The 15403-nt window shown below is 37.2% G+C and overlaps 1 protein-coding gene across 2 annotated transcripts in view; it reads right to left on the bottom strand.

Annotated features, from left to right (window-relative positions):
- Positions 1-15403, bottom strand: part of AVL9 (AVL9 cell migration associated) — a 41721-nt gene that overhangs the window by 12125 nt on the left and 14193 nt on the right. For both annotated transcript variants that reach the window (XR_008429928.1, XM_053938285.1), the window contains exons 2-10: positions 13832-13952; positions 11692-11777; positions 9428-9499; positions 8512-8601; positions 8081-8147; positions 7383-7423; positions 6211-6249; positions 2667-2736; positions 1546-2093 (exon numbers count right to left, since the gene is read on the bottom strand). Coding sequence is in view for 1 of the 2 variants with exons in the window: in XM_053938285.1 (XP_053794260.1) it covers positions 1546-2093; positions 2667-2736; positions 6211-6249; positions 7383-7423; positions 8081-8147; positions 8512-8601; positions 9428-9499; positions 11692-11777; positions 13832-13952 (1134 nt within the window). In the remaining variant the exon portion in view is untranslated. The remainder of the gene's footprint in view (positions 1-1545; positions 2094-2666; positions 2737-6210; positions 6250-7382; positions 7424-8080; positions 8148-8511; positions 8602-9427; positions 9500-11691; positions 11778-13831; positions 13953-15403) is intronic.

The raw sequence follows: 15403 nt of genomic DNA, 5'->3' as shown, positions 1-15403 counted from the left end.
GGCAAAACCTCCTCCCATTCAAATTTGTTAGATTCATTAGTCTTTCCATGGCATGGCATAAAACAATCCTGTGTTAAGAGCTTGAAATGAGATGTAAACTTTCCAGTAAGTGGTTAAAACTCTAACTTTGAATCAGATTTTTCTGCTAACTCAGACATGCAAAGCCTTTTCTGCTTTAATCACACAGCTGAACTCAAGTGAAAAGTGCTTTTGTGGAACAGAAGGTAAACACGTAGAAACTGTCAACTTCCTTAAATTTTTTTTCCATTTGACGAGCATAGCAGCAAACAAAAGTTTGCACTTGGAGGTCCCCTTATAAATTATTTCATCCTCGCTTTCCATCTAGTATTTTCAACAACTTACAGGCTATTGTTCACATTAGACAGATCATAAGGACAAACATCAAACGCAGATCTTTGTTGAAATAGCATTTCTAATGGTGACATGAGGCAATACAGGGCAATGACATTTGAGCTGCTGACTTGAGCCCACACAGTGTACTATTTCCATGAAAGCTACAGTGAGAAACTTAAAACACAAACATAAAATACAATATTCTGCAAGGAAATGCAAATGAACCCCTGCAAAGGAAGAATAAACACTTTGAATATCAGCATCTTGAGGAAATAAACCTGAATCTTCTATCTTCTACTATGGGCAAATGTTCATTTAAAAGTTTATTACATTAAAAACAAAAGAATGAAATGTACTAAATAACTTCTTTTATCGACAGCAGTATCTTTAAAAGGGATGCATTTTGCCTGTTTTTTTTTATGGGAAACTAGCCCTACTAACCAGCCCTACTTACCAGACCTATTGCTTGTTATCTGACTATGCCTATCAGAGTCCTTAGAGATTCTGAAATACCTGGAATTCAGTTAGGTATCAGTGCAAGCTTAAAATTCAGAAGCTCAGCATCATGCACAGAGGAAGAGACACAGACAATCAGAAAGAGTTACCACAGACAGGAGGGTGAAATTTCATCTTATATATTTTTATGTGTGTATATATGTATTTATACACACATATTAATACATATGTATTATATGTGTGTATAAATATGCATTTATATACACATTTTGTGCATATATACACATATATATGCATTTAAAAATACATATATAGATATAAATCAAAAGAGGAAAACAGACTTTGGTGTCAGCAAAGGTAGAGCCTTCAGAATCTTTCTTTAGATTAAGATATCTAAAGGCTTCTGAAGTATTCTGAACTTGCCCTATATAGGTTAGATCACAAATTCCTCAGAGTAAAAGAAAACTGTAGTTTCTTCTACATACGATTTATTAACCACAGCGGGGCTGCTGGTTACCACCATGTAAAACTGCAAATAGTATTAAAGTAAAGGTATGAAAGTAGAATGCAAATATGCATGCAAGGCCTTTCCTCCTGCCTAGGAGAGACCATAGTAACATGTTTTGAAGAAGCCTACTGTCCACCTGGACTTCAGTAAGCAAAATTATTAGCCGCCTCTGAATTAAAAAAAAAATGCTTTTATGAGTTACCAGGTGCCACAAAGAACATGCTTACCTTTGTAAAAATAGCCAGTGGCATCCCATACTGGTCCTCCTCCAACCCAGACACCAGTCCTTGAACAAGCACCATGTGCCCCGTGTTTGCCTGGGGCTGCACAGTGATGGGAAGGCCTTCGGAGCTCACGCCTTTGCTGCGAAGATTTCCTGCCTGTTCTGATGCTGGATTCTCACGTTCTCCTTCTTTCAAATTAGACTCCTCCAAAATGCTGGGATCCAGGGTCTCCCAGTCACTTTCTGAGGATGCTGGAGAAGCACGGGAAGGAACTTTCAAGCGCTGCACAGTACCATTGGAGGACTGAGCTCCATTGCAAGTCTTCTCAGCCTGGGAGAAAGGCACATTTGCTTTTTGACCTTCCAGTGAATTATTTCCTGCCATCTTCCTGTCTCCCTTTCCCATTCCTAAGTTCGCATTTGAAGCATCAGCAGCAGACACAGAAACATAGTCATCTAACCGTGGTGTATTTTCCTGCAAGCCAGCATCCTCGGATATGCTCTTTCTTGGTCTGTACTGTGAGCAGTCACTAAGACCATGTTCAATCATACCTGGAAAGTACAGCACACATGAATTTAAGTGACTTTTGTGGGGGAAAAAAAGTGCTTTTCTGTACATAGAGGAAATAATGTAATTTAAAACACTACTCTGGGGAGGGAGGGGTGTGTTAAATAACCCAAACCCTACATTTTCTCTCCTAAAGAATCTGCCCTAACATTTTGCTTTAAAAAGACTGGTTAGAAGCTAAAGATTAGCAAGGTTAGGGGTTATGTTGGTTTGTTTGTTTTTTAAGAGCATATGTGGAAGGAAAAGTTTATATTTTGGGGCTTTAAGGAACTCAACAGGAATGTGTTACTTATTCAGGGGTCCCATCTATGTTACCCACAGGAAATACAGAAAATCCAGTGGCTCCAATTAAGCACAAGAAATAATCCATAAAGTACAAGTAGTAAGTGTTAGGAGATGTGTGCATAGTACACGGACATGCACAGAAGTCACCCATTTTTCAGGCAACATATCAACCTAACTTTATTAGCACATGAGTTGATTTCCAAGTGACAGCACAACCTGTCTCAGTTATCACCAGAAAACATATAAAAAGAAGTTCAAACTTCTTTTCTTACCAGGAAAGAGTGACAAGACAGTCATCAGAGCTCCCACCAATCTATTTACAGGAGAAATATAAAACAGCACCTGGTGGCAGGAGGGAGGGCAATGGGAGGAAGAGAGAACGCAAGAGAGGAAAGGGTAATTAGGGAGGAGAGAATGAGAAAAATAACATTATACTTATGCATGACAAATGACACATGCAAACTATTCAAGGCACTGCTTTTTATGTTATATTAGAAAGTCTGCTTACTAACAAAACTTCCTACAATAGTTCAAAGTAAATATTTAGATATGTCTACAGAATCCTTATATAATATTTGTAATATATGTTATATATATACATGTGTTTGTAACACACTTCTCAGTTATTCAGGTTTTTGTACTGTTTTTTAAGATTTTTTCCAAATTGATCCAGTTACTGAAGAACTGACAGAAAAAAGTTGTTTCTGGCATGCTGCATAAATTCTCGCTCATTTGTAGCAAGAATTCTCTGTTATAAATCAAAGAGGCCAAATAATCTCCATTACAGAACACTGATACAAACCTATGCGAAAACACTTCTTTTAAGGAGTTATATTAAGGATATGTAGATAAACTAACAGGATAAATACTGCATGAATTCATTACAGTAATATTAATATGTAACAAAAAAGATTTTTTGGAAACAGAAGACATGACTGATACTAACTTTGGTAAAGCACTTAAGGCATAACATGGGAAAACAGAATCTCCTTAATTAAATCAGAGAGACTGGAATTAGTAAATTAGTTAGGAATTCAAAAGGGGGTGTCAAAGGCTAGAAATGAAAGAAGAAACAGAAGCCAGACTGAATATTACTACTGGAATTTCTTCAAAATAGGCCTTTGGGGAAAAAGAGGGGGGGGAAGGAAAAAAACCCCAAAAACCAAATAACAAAACCAAACCAAAACAACCCAACACCAAAAAATGCCCACAAAAGTAAACTTGTCAAAAAATGCCATTTTTACATCCTTAATCAGCATAATACCAGTAAAAAACCATACACAATCATTACGAGGAATCAAGAACGCAAAGGAATACAGATTGATCTAACTTTATGACTTTGCAGTCCAGTTTAATAAGCATATAATGTAATTAAAAGTGCAAGTTTATGGACTTAAGTCTTAATAAGAGACTTCTGCTGTAAGAAAGAAAGACACTTTAGAAGAGACTGATGATGGGCTCACGTCCCACTAGTGTTTGCCAGTCTCCAAGCTAGTGAACTGGTGGGACAAGGAAAGATCTACACAGCCTTAACACAGGCCAAATGATATTTAATGGTACCACAGCTGAAAACAGACTACGTATATTATCCTAAACATACTACCAAAAAAATTGTACAAGGTAAGTGAATTCAAATTGCAACAACCACTGAAAAAGCATGATGAGATGAACAAACAGCTCATCTGTGGAAAGAGTTTTGGTTGACTCCAATGGGAATAAAAATGCCTAACTTTGAAGATGTTGCTTTATAATGTATGCATGAAAAATGCATTATATAATAGCAATGAACTGCAACAGAAAGCCTATGATACTCCCACAGGTTTAGATTCTCAGACACCATGCATTCTTAGCCAAGCTTATTTTTAAGCCTACGGAAATAATTAAACCTATAAAGAAGTACCTTGTTTTAAAGAAATCTATTCCAGTCTAGGTTTTTGTTTGGGCATACCACTTACTTAAAGCAAATACTTTTCTATATTTGTTTCATCATATCCCTCTGCCATCTTTCTGTCTATAAGGATGCACAGTTCCTTACCCCTCCCAACCCCACTACATGGCCTACTGCATTTACATCAGCAAACTGGGTGGTCCTGGCAGCAGAAATTGAAATGATCACCATCTGGAAGTAGTCTTCCAGCCTAATAACCACTGAGAGTGAAAAAAATTCTTTTAGCCTGTGGAAAAACATCAACCAAATTGCTACAGATTAAAGGAAATTAGTCTGTGGCATTTTCCAGATCAAGGAAAATTGGCATTACAAGTGGCTTCTTGCATGTTATATTTAAAGTCTTTGAACATACAGATTCCCACAGTTATTCTGAAACCATAACATTTGCCAGAAAACAGTCAGTGCCTGAAAACCAAAACTTTCTTTTGAAATTGCAAGTGTTGTCTTCCTGACAGAGCTTAGGGAAAAACAGACACAAAGCAACCTGCCGGTTTGTTCCATAAGCATTAAGTTACTTTCAAAACAATTTTGTATGTTTGAGTAATGTGAACACATTTGGGAAATCCTCTCTCTCCTCTCTTCCTGTGCATTTGTGTCTTGTAGTCTGAGCAGTTTCAAAAAATAACTCTAGCTTAGTAAAGTATTTTCTTTGTACAATGCTGAACTGATCTGGTGACCCCTACTGTGCCATAATTGTATTTTCTCAAGTGTACCTTTTGCATAGCCTTGAATATAGTCATCTTCAGCATATGCCTCCTTAATGCAGAAACTGCATTTATTCTCATCAACAAATACTGAGAACTGTCAAGGTATATCTGACTCACAGAATTAAATGACAAGTGCAAAAGCTTCGGAGAAGCTGCTACATCTATTTTAAAACAGAATAGCATATTTACTGCCTCATGAAAGATATCTAGGTCTCAGATATAGACTTAAATAAACACCTCCACAACTGTTTTGATAACTTATAGATTAAATCCTACTGACTTTCCAGCTGCAGCTAACAGAAAATTCTAACATGCCTTCCCAGCACTCTGAAGAAGTTGGGTTTTAATATAGCCAGTTCACTGAAGAAAAAGTAGCATTTGGGAAACTGAAACAAAGCTTTAAATAAGATTTTTAAACCAAAACAAAACAAATCCTTGCATAAATATGTCTGGCAGCTGATACAGTCATTTAACTCAAAGTTCTTGCTCTAGGGCATTAATATGAACACAGAAGAAAACAAATGTCTTGATTTCACATCTACTTTCACATTTTGCATATTACACTTAAATTACTAAAACAGCGCTGCTTCTGAGGCAGTAAAATAGTCCAAGGCAGGCACTGATCCTAGAATTCAGCAGTTACTGCCAATTTATAATCTGAGTTCAGCCTGATCTAACAAATACAGCTCTCTTCATTGCCTCCTGCAGGTATCCATGGAATTCAGGTCTGAAGGACACTTCTAGCACTCATTTCTTTTGGTCTGTATATTTAAAGCCTGAACTAGAAGTTCTACTTACTGAATCTCTGTAAAGCTGTACCTTTTTAGGTGCCCACATTTCCTATCAGTTCCTCCACACAGGTGTCTATCTGCATGATATATATCCCGTCCTATATTTTACAGTGGGTTACGTTTCTCTGCTCACATTTCATCACATTTTACTTTGGCTGGGATAGCAGTTAAAGAAACAAAGTGTGGACAGAACAGAAGTGGAGGCAAATTTATAGGTCAACACACAGCAGTTTCTTTTAGCCTAATAACCCAATTTATATATTGATGCAAAGTTGTTGATATGACTTCAGATGCTTCTATTTTACAGATAAAAAATATTTAACAGCTATGTTTCTATTTAGACTACCTGCCTCAGCTTACAAAACGTTACCTTTTTCTCTAGAAGAATCAATTTAAAAAGGATCAAGACCTAAAAAAAACACAAAAAGAAAAAAAAAATTAGTGAGTGAACCAGTGCCATTTTTCAAAAATAATGTGCAAGCATAACCTCTTCTTCAAGGTTTTATGTTAATCACTGCATAACAATCAAATGGCCAAATGCATTTGACCAGTGAAAACCAGTGTTCCAATACCTTTTCTCCACCTGAGCACACATTTAAAAATGGCATGAAATGAAAAACAACCCAAAAACCAACCAAAACCTCCACAAAAAAGAACTGTGTAATTTGAATCATATGTAGCTTAGCAGAAAGAACACGTTGTGCAATTCCAGAATTTTAAAAAACAGTAAACTACTTAAACATAAAAGAGTTCCTCCACAGAATTACTGAAAAAAAAAAATCCAGCAAAATACCAAGAAGAATATTCACCTCACCTAATTTTAGGCATCTACAAATGAGGCATCTAGATCAGAACTGGATGCCCAGACTCTCTACACTCAAGGAAAAACACAGATGCTTCTGGGGTATGATTGACAGATGTCTGAAGTTAAACAAAAATTAGTTCTGCCCCAAAAATCTACTGAGAAAGTGCAAATACACCATGAAATTCAGATTCTCAAAGTTGTTTCCTTGATGCATCTCAGTTAATAAAAGATTCTAAATGCTATTTGTACTTTAGCTTTAGCACGTATACTCAATTTCAACAGAAATTAGGAAAAAGTAGGACAGGTCCAAGTCCCCTCAGGTTCTGTGATGGCAGAAGCTACAAAACTTACAAAACAGAGGAAAAATGTTCCAAGTTGTGTCTGCACAAACTTTAGCAATAGTCTTTTTATCACATTCATCAAATGAGAAACAGGAAATAGAAATAAGATCACAAATGAGATAGCATTTGCACTTTGGGACAGGACTAAAAAATGTCACAGAAACCTAGAATCTCTATGAATCCCTCAGACTAACAAAACTCCTTAATCTGGAATGTGCTTTCACTGAAGTTATGCGGGTGGAATAGGAGAGACAAATCAGGAGGCTGTAAATACCAGTACTTAGAAAACAGTCTTCTTACTCCTAGCTCAGGTATGTTCTAGATATGTTTGTTTTTCTATTTTATTTCTATTTCTGAATAGTGCAGTCCTTTAAATATCTAGTAGAGAATGCCTACCTTGTGTCTAAAATGGAGAACAAGATCCCGAGGAGACAGACCTGAGACACCAAAAAGAGAGCAATTATTACAATTCAATAGCTGATAGGGATACTAATTTACTTCTTGTCACCATTTTTCAGCATGAGGGAGATACCCATTATGGATTCTGTGTGAACTTGGTTATTTCAATAGCAGAATTCATATAAAATTAGTTTTTGTTTTTTTTCAGCAGGAACAAGAATTCATCAACAATAGAGACAAGAATAACATGAGTAGTTGTGCTCTGAGTTAACACCTGTTGGCTGCCACACATCATTAGGGAAACACTGAGGTAAATATTATGCTGTGCGTTCAGAAAGCACTGGGAAGAGTCAGAACTGGCTGGTGAGATATCCTAAATAACAGGTAGATGCAAGCTTGAACAATTTGATGGTGTGGGGTGCTGAATCTAAAACTTAAGAAGGTATTGTTTACGAAAAGCAGATAAACAGCTGCTAGTCAGACGGTTAGGTCAAGGAGTAATATGGTTTCAACCTGCAACTAACTCCTATTATGAAAGCAATACTACATTTTACATTTATTTAAATCCATTCATAAAGAAATGCAGACCTCTGGTGCTTAACCTGTTAATGCACATCAACAAATTAGCTCAGGAAAGGCATGTGCTGTTTAGTGTAACATCATCTCTGCTGCTTTACACAAAACAAGTCACTTACCAAGATAAACTTGTGACCCTTCTAATGAAGTACTGCCCAAGGAACTATTCATATGATCATAAAGTTCCTGTAAAAGTTAGAACAAAGGAAAAAAAAGACCCAGAAGGTGTTAATGGCATATAGTCACACAAAATCCAGAATAAATAAAATTCACTTATTTAAGGATTTCAATGGCTTACTCCAGAAAGAAAGCAAAATTTTACTAATGGAATCAACAGAGATACAGGCTGACAACCACACTTGTATCTCGTAACAATCAGAAAGTTGACTCCGTCAGATTAGGGTAGTACATTTACTTCATGTTAAAGTATTACAGGAGCTGAATAACTGAATGACTTATGCAAAAGGATTATTTGAGCATTAAACTAAAATACTAAAGTTTGTGACCATACACTGAAAACTGTTCTGTGTGAATTTTACTGGAAAGTTACCTTTAAAATTGAAATCTGTGAGAAGTCTTTTTCTTCAAAATATGCATGTGTGATGAGTTGCAGCTTTGCCTGAAGTAACCCATACAAAGGCTTGGAAGAAAAACAAACACAAAAGCAAGTGAATAAAACTATTTAGTCACTCATTTTGAACTTTCATCTTCCATACTTATGTTGCAATACTGACACTTTATTATACACAGAGTACATGGATGAGCAGTCCTCAGCAGCTAACTCCCAGCATCTTTCTCCTGCGCTCATTTTAAATGATGATAATTTCATATTCTTTCCATTCGCATGTACCATACCCTCACTGAACATCTTTCTGGAAAAGTAGTTTCCTACTTTAACACTGTTCATAATAGTAATAGCTTCAGTAATAGTTCTTTCTTCAACTTCAGGCACAAAAAGAATTTCTGTTCCCTGCCTGGTGACCAGCAGCTTTTGATGAATAGGTAGAAATAAAAGATATATTTTCAAAACAAGAACGTGCTGAACCTGTGGCTATCAGAAAACCTCCCTCACAACTGAAGGTGGTAATCACTCTCTCCCAGCTACTACGCTAGATGATCTTTGAGGCCCTTTCCAACCCTACCCATTCCATGACTATACTAGCCAAACTTCTCAATTCTGCCCCATGAAATTGAGTTAGTAGCATTTAAGAAGGATCAGAGTATCCTCATCTGAGCAAACCTCATCCATGACAACAGGCAGACATTTTTCCAGTTACAAGCAGATACCACAAATCAAGGCAGTTCATTCAAATGCCACAGCATTCCAATTCAATTTTACTCCAGTATTTTGTTACTCTGCAATGACTAATACGGATGTTTGAAGTCAAATGTTCCAAATAAGAATATGGAAGACCAATTGTTAAGGTTACCTGAAGGTGTTTTGGGAGTTAAACAAACATTCTTACCAGCTGACTGAGAACACAGACACTTTTCTGTACAGTTTCTCGGGTGATGTCTGCTTGCCGTACTTTTAATGCCTAAGAAATAGAAGTATTACAGTGTTTTTATCCAAACATCATTTCAAAAATAATTCTTTCCCAAGTCTAGTTGCCACATACTACTCCTCTATTTAAACAAAATCCTAAAATTAGTTATCTTCAATGGTGGAATATCCAAACCATGCAACAGTATGCTCTTATGTTTTCACAAGGGATAGGCTGGGAAGGAGGGGCACGGATGTCATCCCCTATGTTAAGGAATGGCTGGATTGTGAAGAGCTGCCTCTGAGAAACAGCCACAAACAGGTCAAGAGTTTGTGGGTAGAAATCAAGGACAGCATAGACAAAGGACACCTGGCTAGGGTCTACTACAAGCTGCCTTATCAGGGGGAGCCTGATGACAAGGCCTTGCTTCAAGAATGGGAAGCTTTGTGCTCACAAGCTCTCATCCTAATGGGGGAATTCAACTACTTGGATGCTGGCTAGGAAAGCAATGAGTCTGTGGATGCCCCATCCTTGGCAGCTTTCAAGGCTAAGTTGGACAGGGCTTTGAGAAACCTGGTCCAGTGGGTAGCATCCCTGCCCATGGCAGGGAGTTGGAACTAGATGATCTTTAAGGCTCCTTCCAACCCAAACCATTGTATGATAATTCTGTGATTCTACCTAGTAAAAAGGGTCATAACACTGACATGTCAGAGCTGCAGTCTCATCTCTTTATGAGAAGATCCAAATACAGCTGTGATGATTGGCAAAGTACTGTTTAAAAGACACTAGAGTGAGAAAGAGGCAACAACCTGGAAAAGGAAATGGCATTTTAACTCAGGGGAATGTATGAGAGAGAAACCACAACACATCACTTGCTTTTCTCCAACATCATCTGTGAAAATGGACCAGATTACAAAGTCTCTACTTAGAAATTTCTTGTTTCGTAGTCAAGCATCTTTTTTGACCCACTCATAAAATAAAAGCTTATCCATAAAATAAGCCACGTTCTCAGCCAGAACAAATGGTCCCAGCACTTAACAGCAAACCTAGAAATGGTGAGGGCAGAACACACACAAATGATTCATTTTACTGTACAAAACAGAAAATGTATGGACTGCAGCCCACACATCAAAAACGACAGATGGAGAGAGTGCTAGAGTTGTCATATGAAACACATTGGGCTTTATTCTAGTTGCTCCAAAGAGTTCATTTTAAACATCTATTTATCTTCTTAATTGGTTACTAAAAAGCATAAACTGGAATCAAGATCCCAATAAAGCCAAGTTATTGCATAGTTAAATACAGCAAGACTCTAAATCACAGAATACAGTGAAGGCTGGTGCAAAAATAATGAGTGAACGAAAACCAATGCAGAACTCAGTTCAAAAGAAATGGAATTAAAAACTGCATGAATAAAATTTCTCCTAGAACAAGAACAGGAACTTGAAATATAATCGAGATGTAATTAACACAGAAACAGAGTACATAAACGAGTCATATATGCAAAGGGTGTAAATTAAAACTCAAACCCACATGACATTCCAGAATCTGGGCAATTCACTAAAAAATAAGTAATTTTTAAAGAAATTTGTTATAACTTCTAATTCTAAGTGCAGAGATCATACTACCGCTACTAAATTTGAAAACATGGAATGATTTGAGTAGATCAAATACTTAATTTCCTCAGTGTGATCACGTGCACACTGTGGCTCTCCTCAATTTTTCAGTTTTACTGCTAAAGATTGGTACCACTAAGCAGCTACCATGAATGGGAAGATTCCAGTTTACTCTGCAAGTGTACATTTGGCAAAGGAAGCAGGTGAAGAGAAGCATCCCTACACTTGCATGGTCAGATCCCAGGAAGTACTCAAATTCTCTATGGGGAGAAATTTTAACTTTTTCCACCCAAAATGCCTACTGCTTGGACTCTTAACTTTGCCATCTGACAGACTGTCAGTTGAGTTTTGCTGCTTGGTGCTGATGGCTGGATTGGCCCTCAAGAAACAGAATGTATTTTTCAATTGCCTCAAACATTTCAGAAGATCACAGTACACCTGCTGATGTATGGGAAAGAATACTTCTCAAGTTCTGGAGCTACACACTGTGAGCATTTCCACAGACTTTTAATGTAACACGATCATGCAGTTTTTGCCTGTTGGTGTAATGCAAGCCACTGAATTTTAGGTTTGTTAATGCATCAAGCCTATTATTCATTAATATAATTAATTCACAACTTGGAAAGTTACTTTTGCTTCAATTTGCCGATAGCAGGAGACGCCATACACCGTGGTTCGATCCCCGCATCTCGGAGGCAGGTGGAAAAACACAGTATCTAGAAAAAAAGAAAAGAGTATTTTGTCATTCACTAACAAGAGTTTGGTATATTTATTTTCAGAATCCCTTAAAGGTTTACTGCAGAAAGTAAACCTGGCACACACTTATTTTCTTAAAAAAAAAAAAACAAAGAGAGAGAAAGAAAAAGGAACAAGTCACCTGTAAAGTTATGTCTGGACCCAAATTAGTTTTCACATTGCAAGATAATTTGTGGAAGAATCTCCAGTTTTGCAGGACAGCTTCATGTTTAGCTAGACCAAGCCAACATTGCTTTTCAGAAGCAGCTACTGACAGCAAAGAACCACCACTGAAAGATACAGGCATGCTGCTTTCCCAATTCAGGACAAAGGAGCAAAGGCAAGGTACTGTGAGTCAGTGTGTACAATTCGGAGTGTGATGCCATTAAGGAGGCAAACAGAGTCAAGATAGGAAAAAAACCTCAAACAGCAAGGAGGACACACACAGTTGAAAGGTTAGAGCAGCTCCTACCACTGCCAAGGTAGATATCTGCACCACCACCAGCACTATACTACCAAAAAGAATTTGTGAAACCTAGTCTTACAGAAAATAATTTCTGTCTCTGTGCAAGTGCAAAATGAAAAAGAAAAGTATCTATAAAATATGACAAGAAAAATACTTTTATGGCTTGAGATACACACACACCCCTCTGCTGCTACTGCAAAAAATTTGTTAAATCCTAAGCAAAGACAGTAGACAGTTGTCCTCTCCTTTCAAAACATGAGTGAAATCTTTTTTGAAACCAACTATTAATTTTTTGTTTGCTTCATAGTAGGAAAATGAACAGGAGAGACAATCCCATATGCATTATGAACAACAGAGAGGGGGACTTTTTATAACAAAGCTTACTAGCTTGATCAAGTTTATATTCTAGAGATCACCTAGGGTTTCAGAAAGCCTGTATGATGATTTCCTGTACCAAGTCATCCTCTTTGCACAAATGCAACTATCCATAGGAATTAGTTTAAAACTCAAAAACCAGATATCTAATAAAGTTACAGTAAATGAAATACAATTATTATCAGAAAATCTATTTGCCTGGTTCAAGTTCATGTGTAGTCTTGCCTACAAAACACAAGGATATATATTTCCCCTTTGCTGCCAACTCTTTTTTGTCCTTACCAAAAAATAAACGCTTATATTATTCTAGCACAGCAATAAAAATGCTCAAACTTGAGTATTAGCTGGAATGGTACTGAGACAAGAGAGAGCAGGTAAATGCAGCTGCATGTGATTTTCCTAGCATTGAATGTAGCCTACTTTTAACAATGCAGAAAGTCAGCAAAAATCATGACCCAGAGCAGTCAGAGACACTCTTATTGCTGCTAGGAAAGGGATTATTTTGATAAACTTCCTTTGTTTTCAAATGAGATCGCCAAAAGCTGGACAATAAGGAAGCTAAGTATATCATGTTAAAAACCAAAACAAATTAAAAGCAGTATTAAAGGGTTTCTGTGATTTTGCTCTTTAAAGTGACTTGTCTTCTCTGCAGAAAAAAAAAAGATGAAACAACTGGACACAAATATAAATGTCAGGGATTAACAGAACTGCTAATAAGGGAATAAATGCAATACTAAAAAAATTTGAAGTGCCACAAACTTGGTGGTGACAATATGGCAAATGGATATTTCTATCTTTATTCTGCCAACAAAAACACTTTTAAAGCTCACACTATTATACTGACATGGCTTTCCACGACTTGTAGGTCATTTTTAAGCATCTCTAAATTAGTGGAGGAGAGTTTATTCACCCTTCAAAGAACTTCTGAGAAAGCCAGTAGCCTTGCTTTGCACTAGAACTATGCAAAATTAGTATGTAACCCTGAAGTTTCTACTGACATCTGAATCCTGGATGTAGGAGGTACACCATTACTTTCACCTAAAGGAACATATCATTGCCAATGTATTTAGCAACTTCAACAAAAAGTGCAGGAAGTATAATAGTAAAAAGAATCATTGGTCAGCTGTTCAGATATCAGGCTTTTTCCGTGGGTTGCAGTAGAAGTACGCACAACTTTTCTCTCTCATTTCTCACCTTCCTGATAGTTGTGAGCGCCATCCGGTAAGGCAAGAAATGGCAAGTACTTCCATTCCTCTGGTAAACTGTGGCTGTCATGTCCTTCTCCAGGTTTGAGGGGAGGATAGGAAAATTCAACCTAAACAAACAAATGAAAACAAAGGGGAGAAAAAGAGAGAATACAGTTACCATACAAGCAGGCCTCTATGATTCAGCCTAGTACTTTTTTCCTACCAATATTATAGGAAAAAAATTGTTTTCTTCCAACTAGCATTGCTTGTCTCTCCCTTCAATGTACCCACAGCCTGACTTGTATGGTTTAACTAACAGGCCCTAGGCAGATTTGGCTTTTAGAGCCTAATTCCTTTCCCTCAAGAGAAATGAAAAAAAGATCTTCAAGCAGAAAACAGCACCCAAGAGCTGAATATCTTCTTCCCTGTGTGCACAGAGCCAGCAGCACATTGCCACACCTGCAACATCAGCAGGGGTCATTGCTGGGACACACATATCCTGAAAGCAGATTGACTTCCAAGCCCTTCAGGTACTTATGACTAGGTAATGCTAACACATGCAGGCCTCTCTTTTACCCTGAAAGACATTGAATCATCTCAGAAACTATACTAACAGCAAAACTGGTTTATATACTTTTATGTCCCTGACTGCAACATGCTCTACACAATGGCCAAAAGTATCTCCTTTCCCTTTCATTAAGAAATCCTGCTTTTCAATTTTGCCTGTCATTTAATTGCCATTTGCCTCTTTTTCCTAGAAATAGGGACACCCTTTCCATTTCTTGCACTACACTACACATCTACCACAGATCCCCTCAGCTTCTTTACAGTGCAATCTTCTTTTCCTATGGACACCCCTTTGGGTTTCCAGCCACTTCCACCAACTCTTTTCCAGATGGCATTTCTTAATTCAGTGAAAAAAATCTAAACACAGATTTCTCAGCAAAAGAAAATGTTTATTGATACTGCAACTTCTCTCCAAGGATATTTAGTTAGTAAGCAAAACTAGTGAGCTGTAAAATGTATGTACACATGGAAAAAGCATGACAAAGTAAGCATATAAATAATTTTTGATGGATAATGAAATAAAATAGTAATAATGAATAATAGTAATAAAATAGTAATAATACTAATAATAACATCAAAAGAAAAAATACCTGTGAAAGATGAGAGTACCAAGGAAAAGTGAAATTCTTCACCTTAACACACGATGTCACTGTCTACAACTGTTGCCAACTTGAGAAAAAGGTACAAACACTAGGAGAAATCAGCCTTGCTACTTGTATCAATTTCAAGTTTTCTATTCCTTGTTATGGTGGGTTGACCCTGGCCAGACACCAGGAGACCAAAGCTGATCTATCACTTCCCTCCTCACCTGGGTAAGAGAGAGAAAATGTAATGAAAGGCTCATAGGCCAAGCTAAGGGCAGGGAGAGCTCACTCAGCAGTCACTGTCATACACAAAAAAGACTTGGCTTGGGGAAATTAACTTTATACCAGTAAAACAGAGTAAGATAATAAGAAGTAAACCCAAATCTTGATAATACCTTCTCCCCGCCCTGGGGTGGGTTAATTCCTTC

This window comes from Vidua chalybeata, chromosome 1 (genome assembly GCF_026979565.1).
Source record: "Vidua chalybeata isolate OUT-0048 chromosome 1, bVidCha1 merged haplotype, whole genome shotgun sequence".
Classification (NCBI taxonomy): domain Eukaryota; kingdom Metazoa; phylum Chordata; class Aves; order Passeriformes; family Viduidae; genus Vidua; species Vidua chalybeata.
The sequence above is the reverse complement of the archived record's forward strand: the minus strand, read 5'-3'. Positions and strand labels throughout refer to the sequence as shown.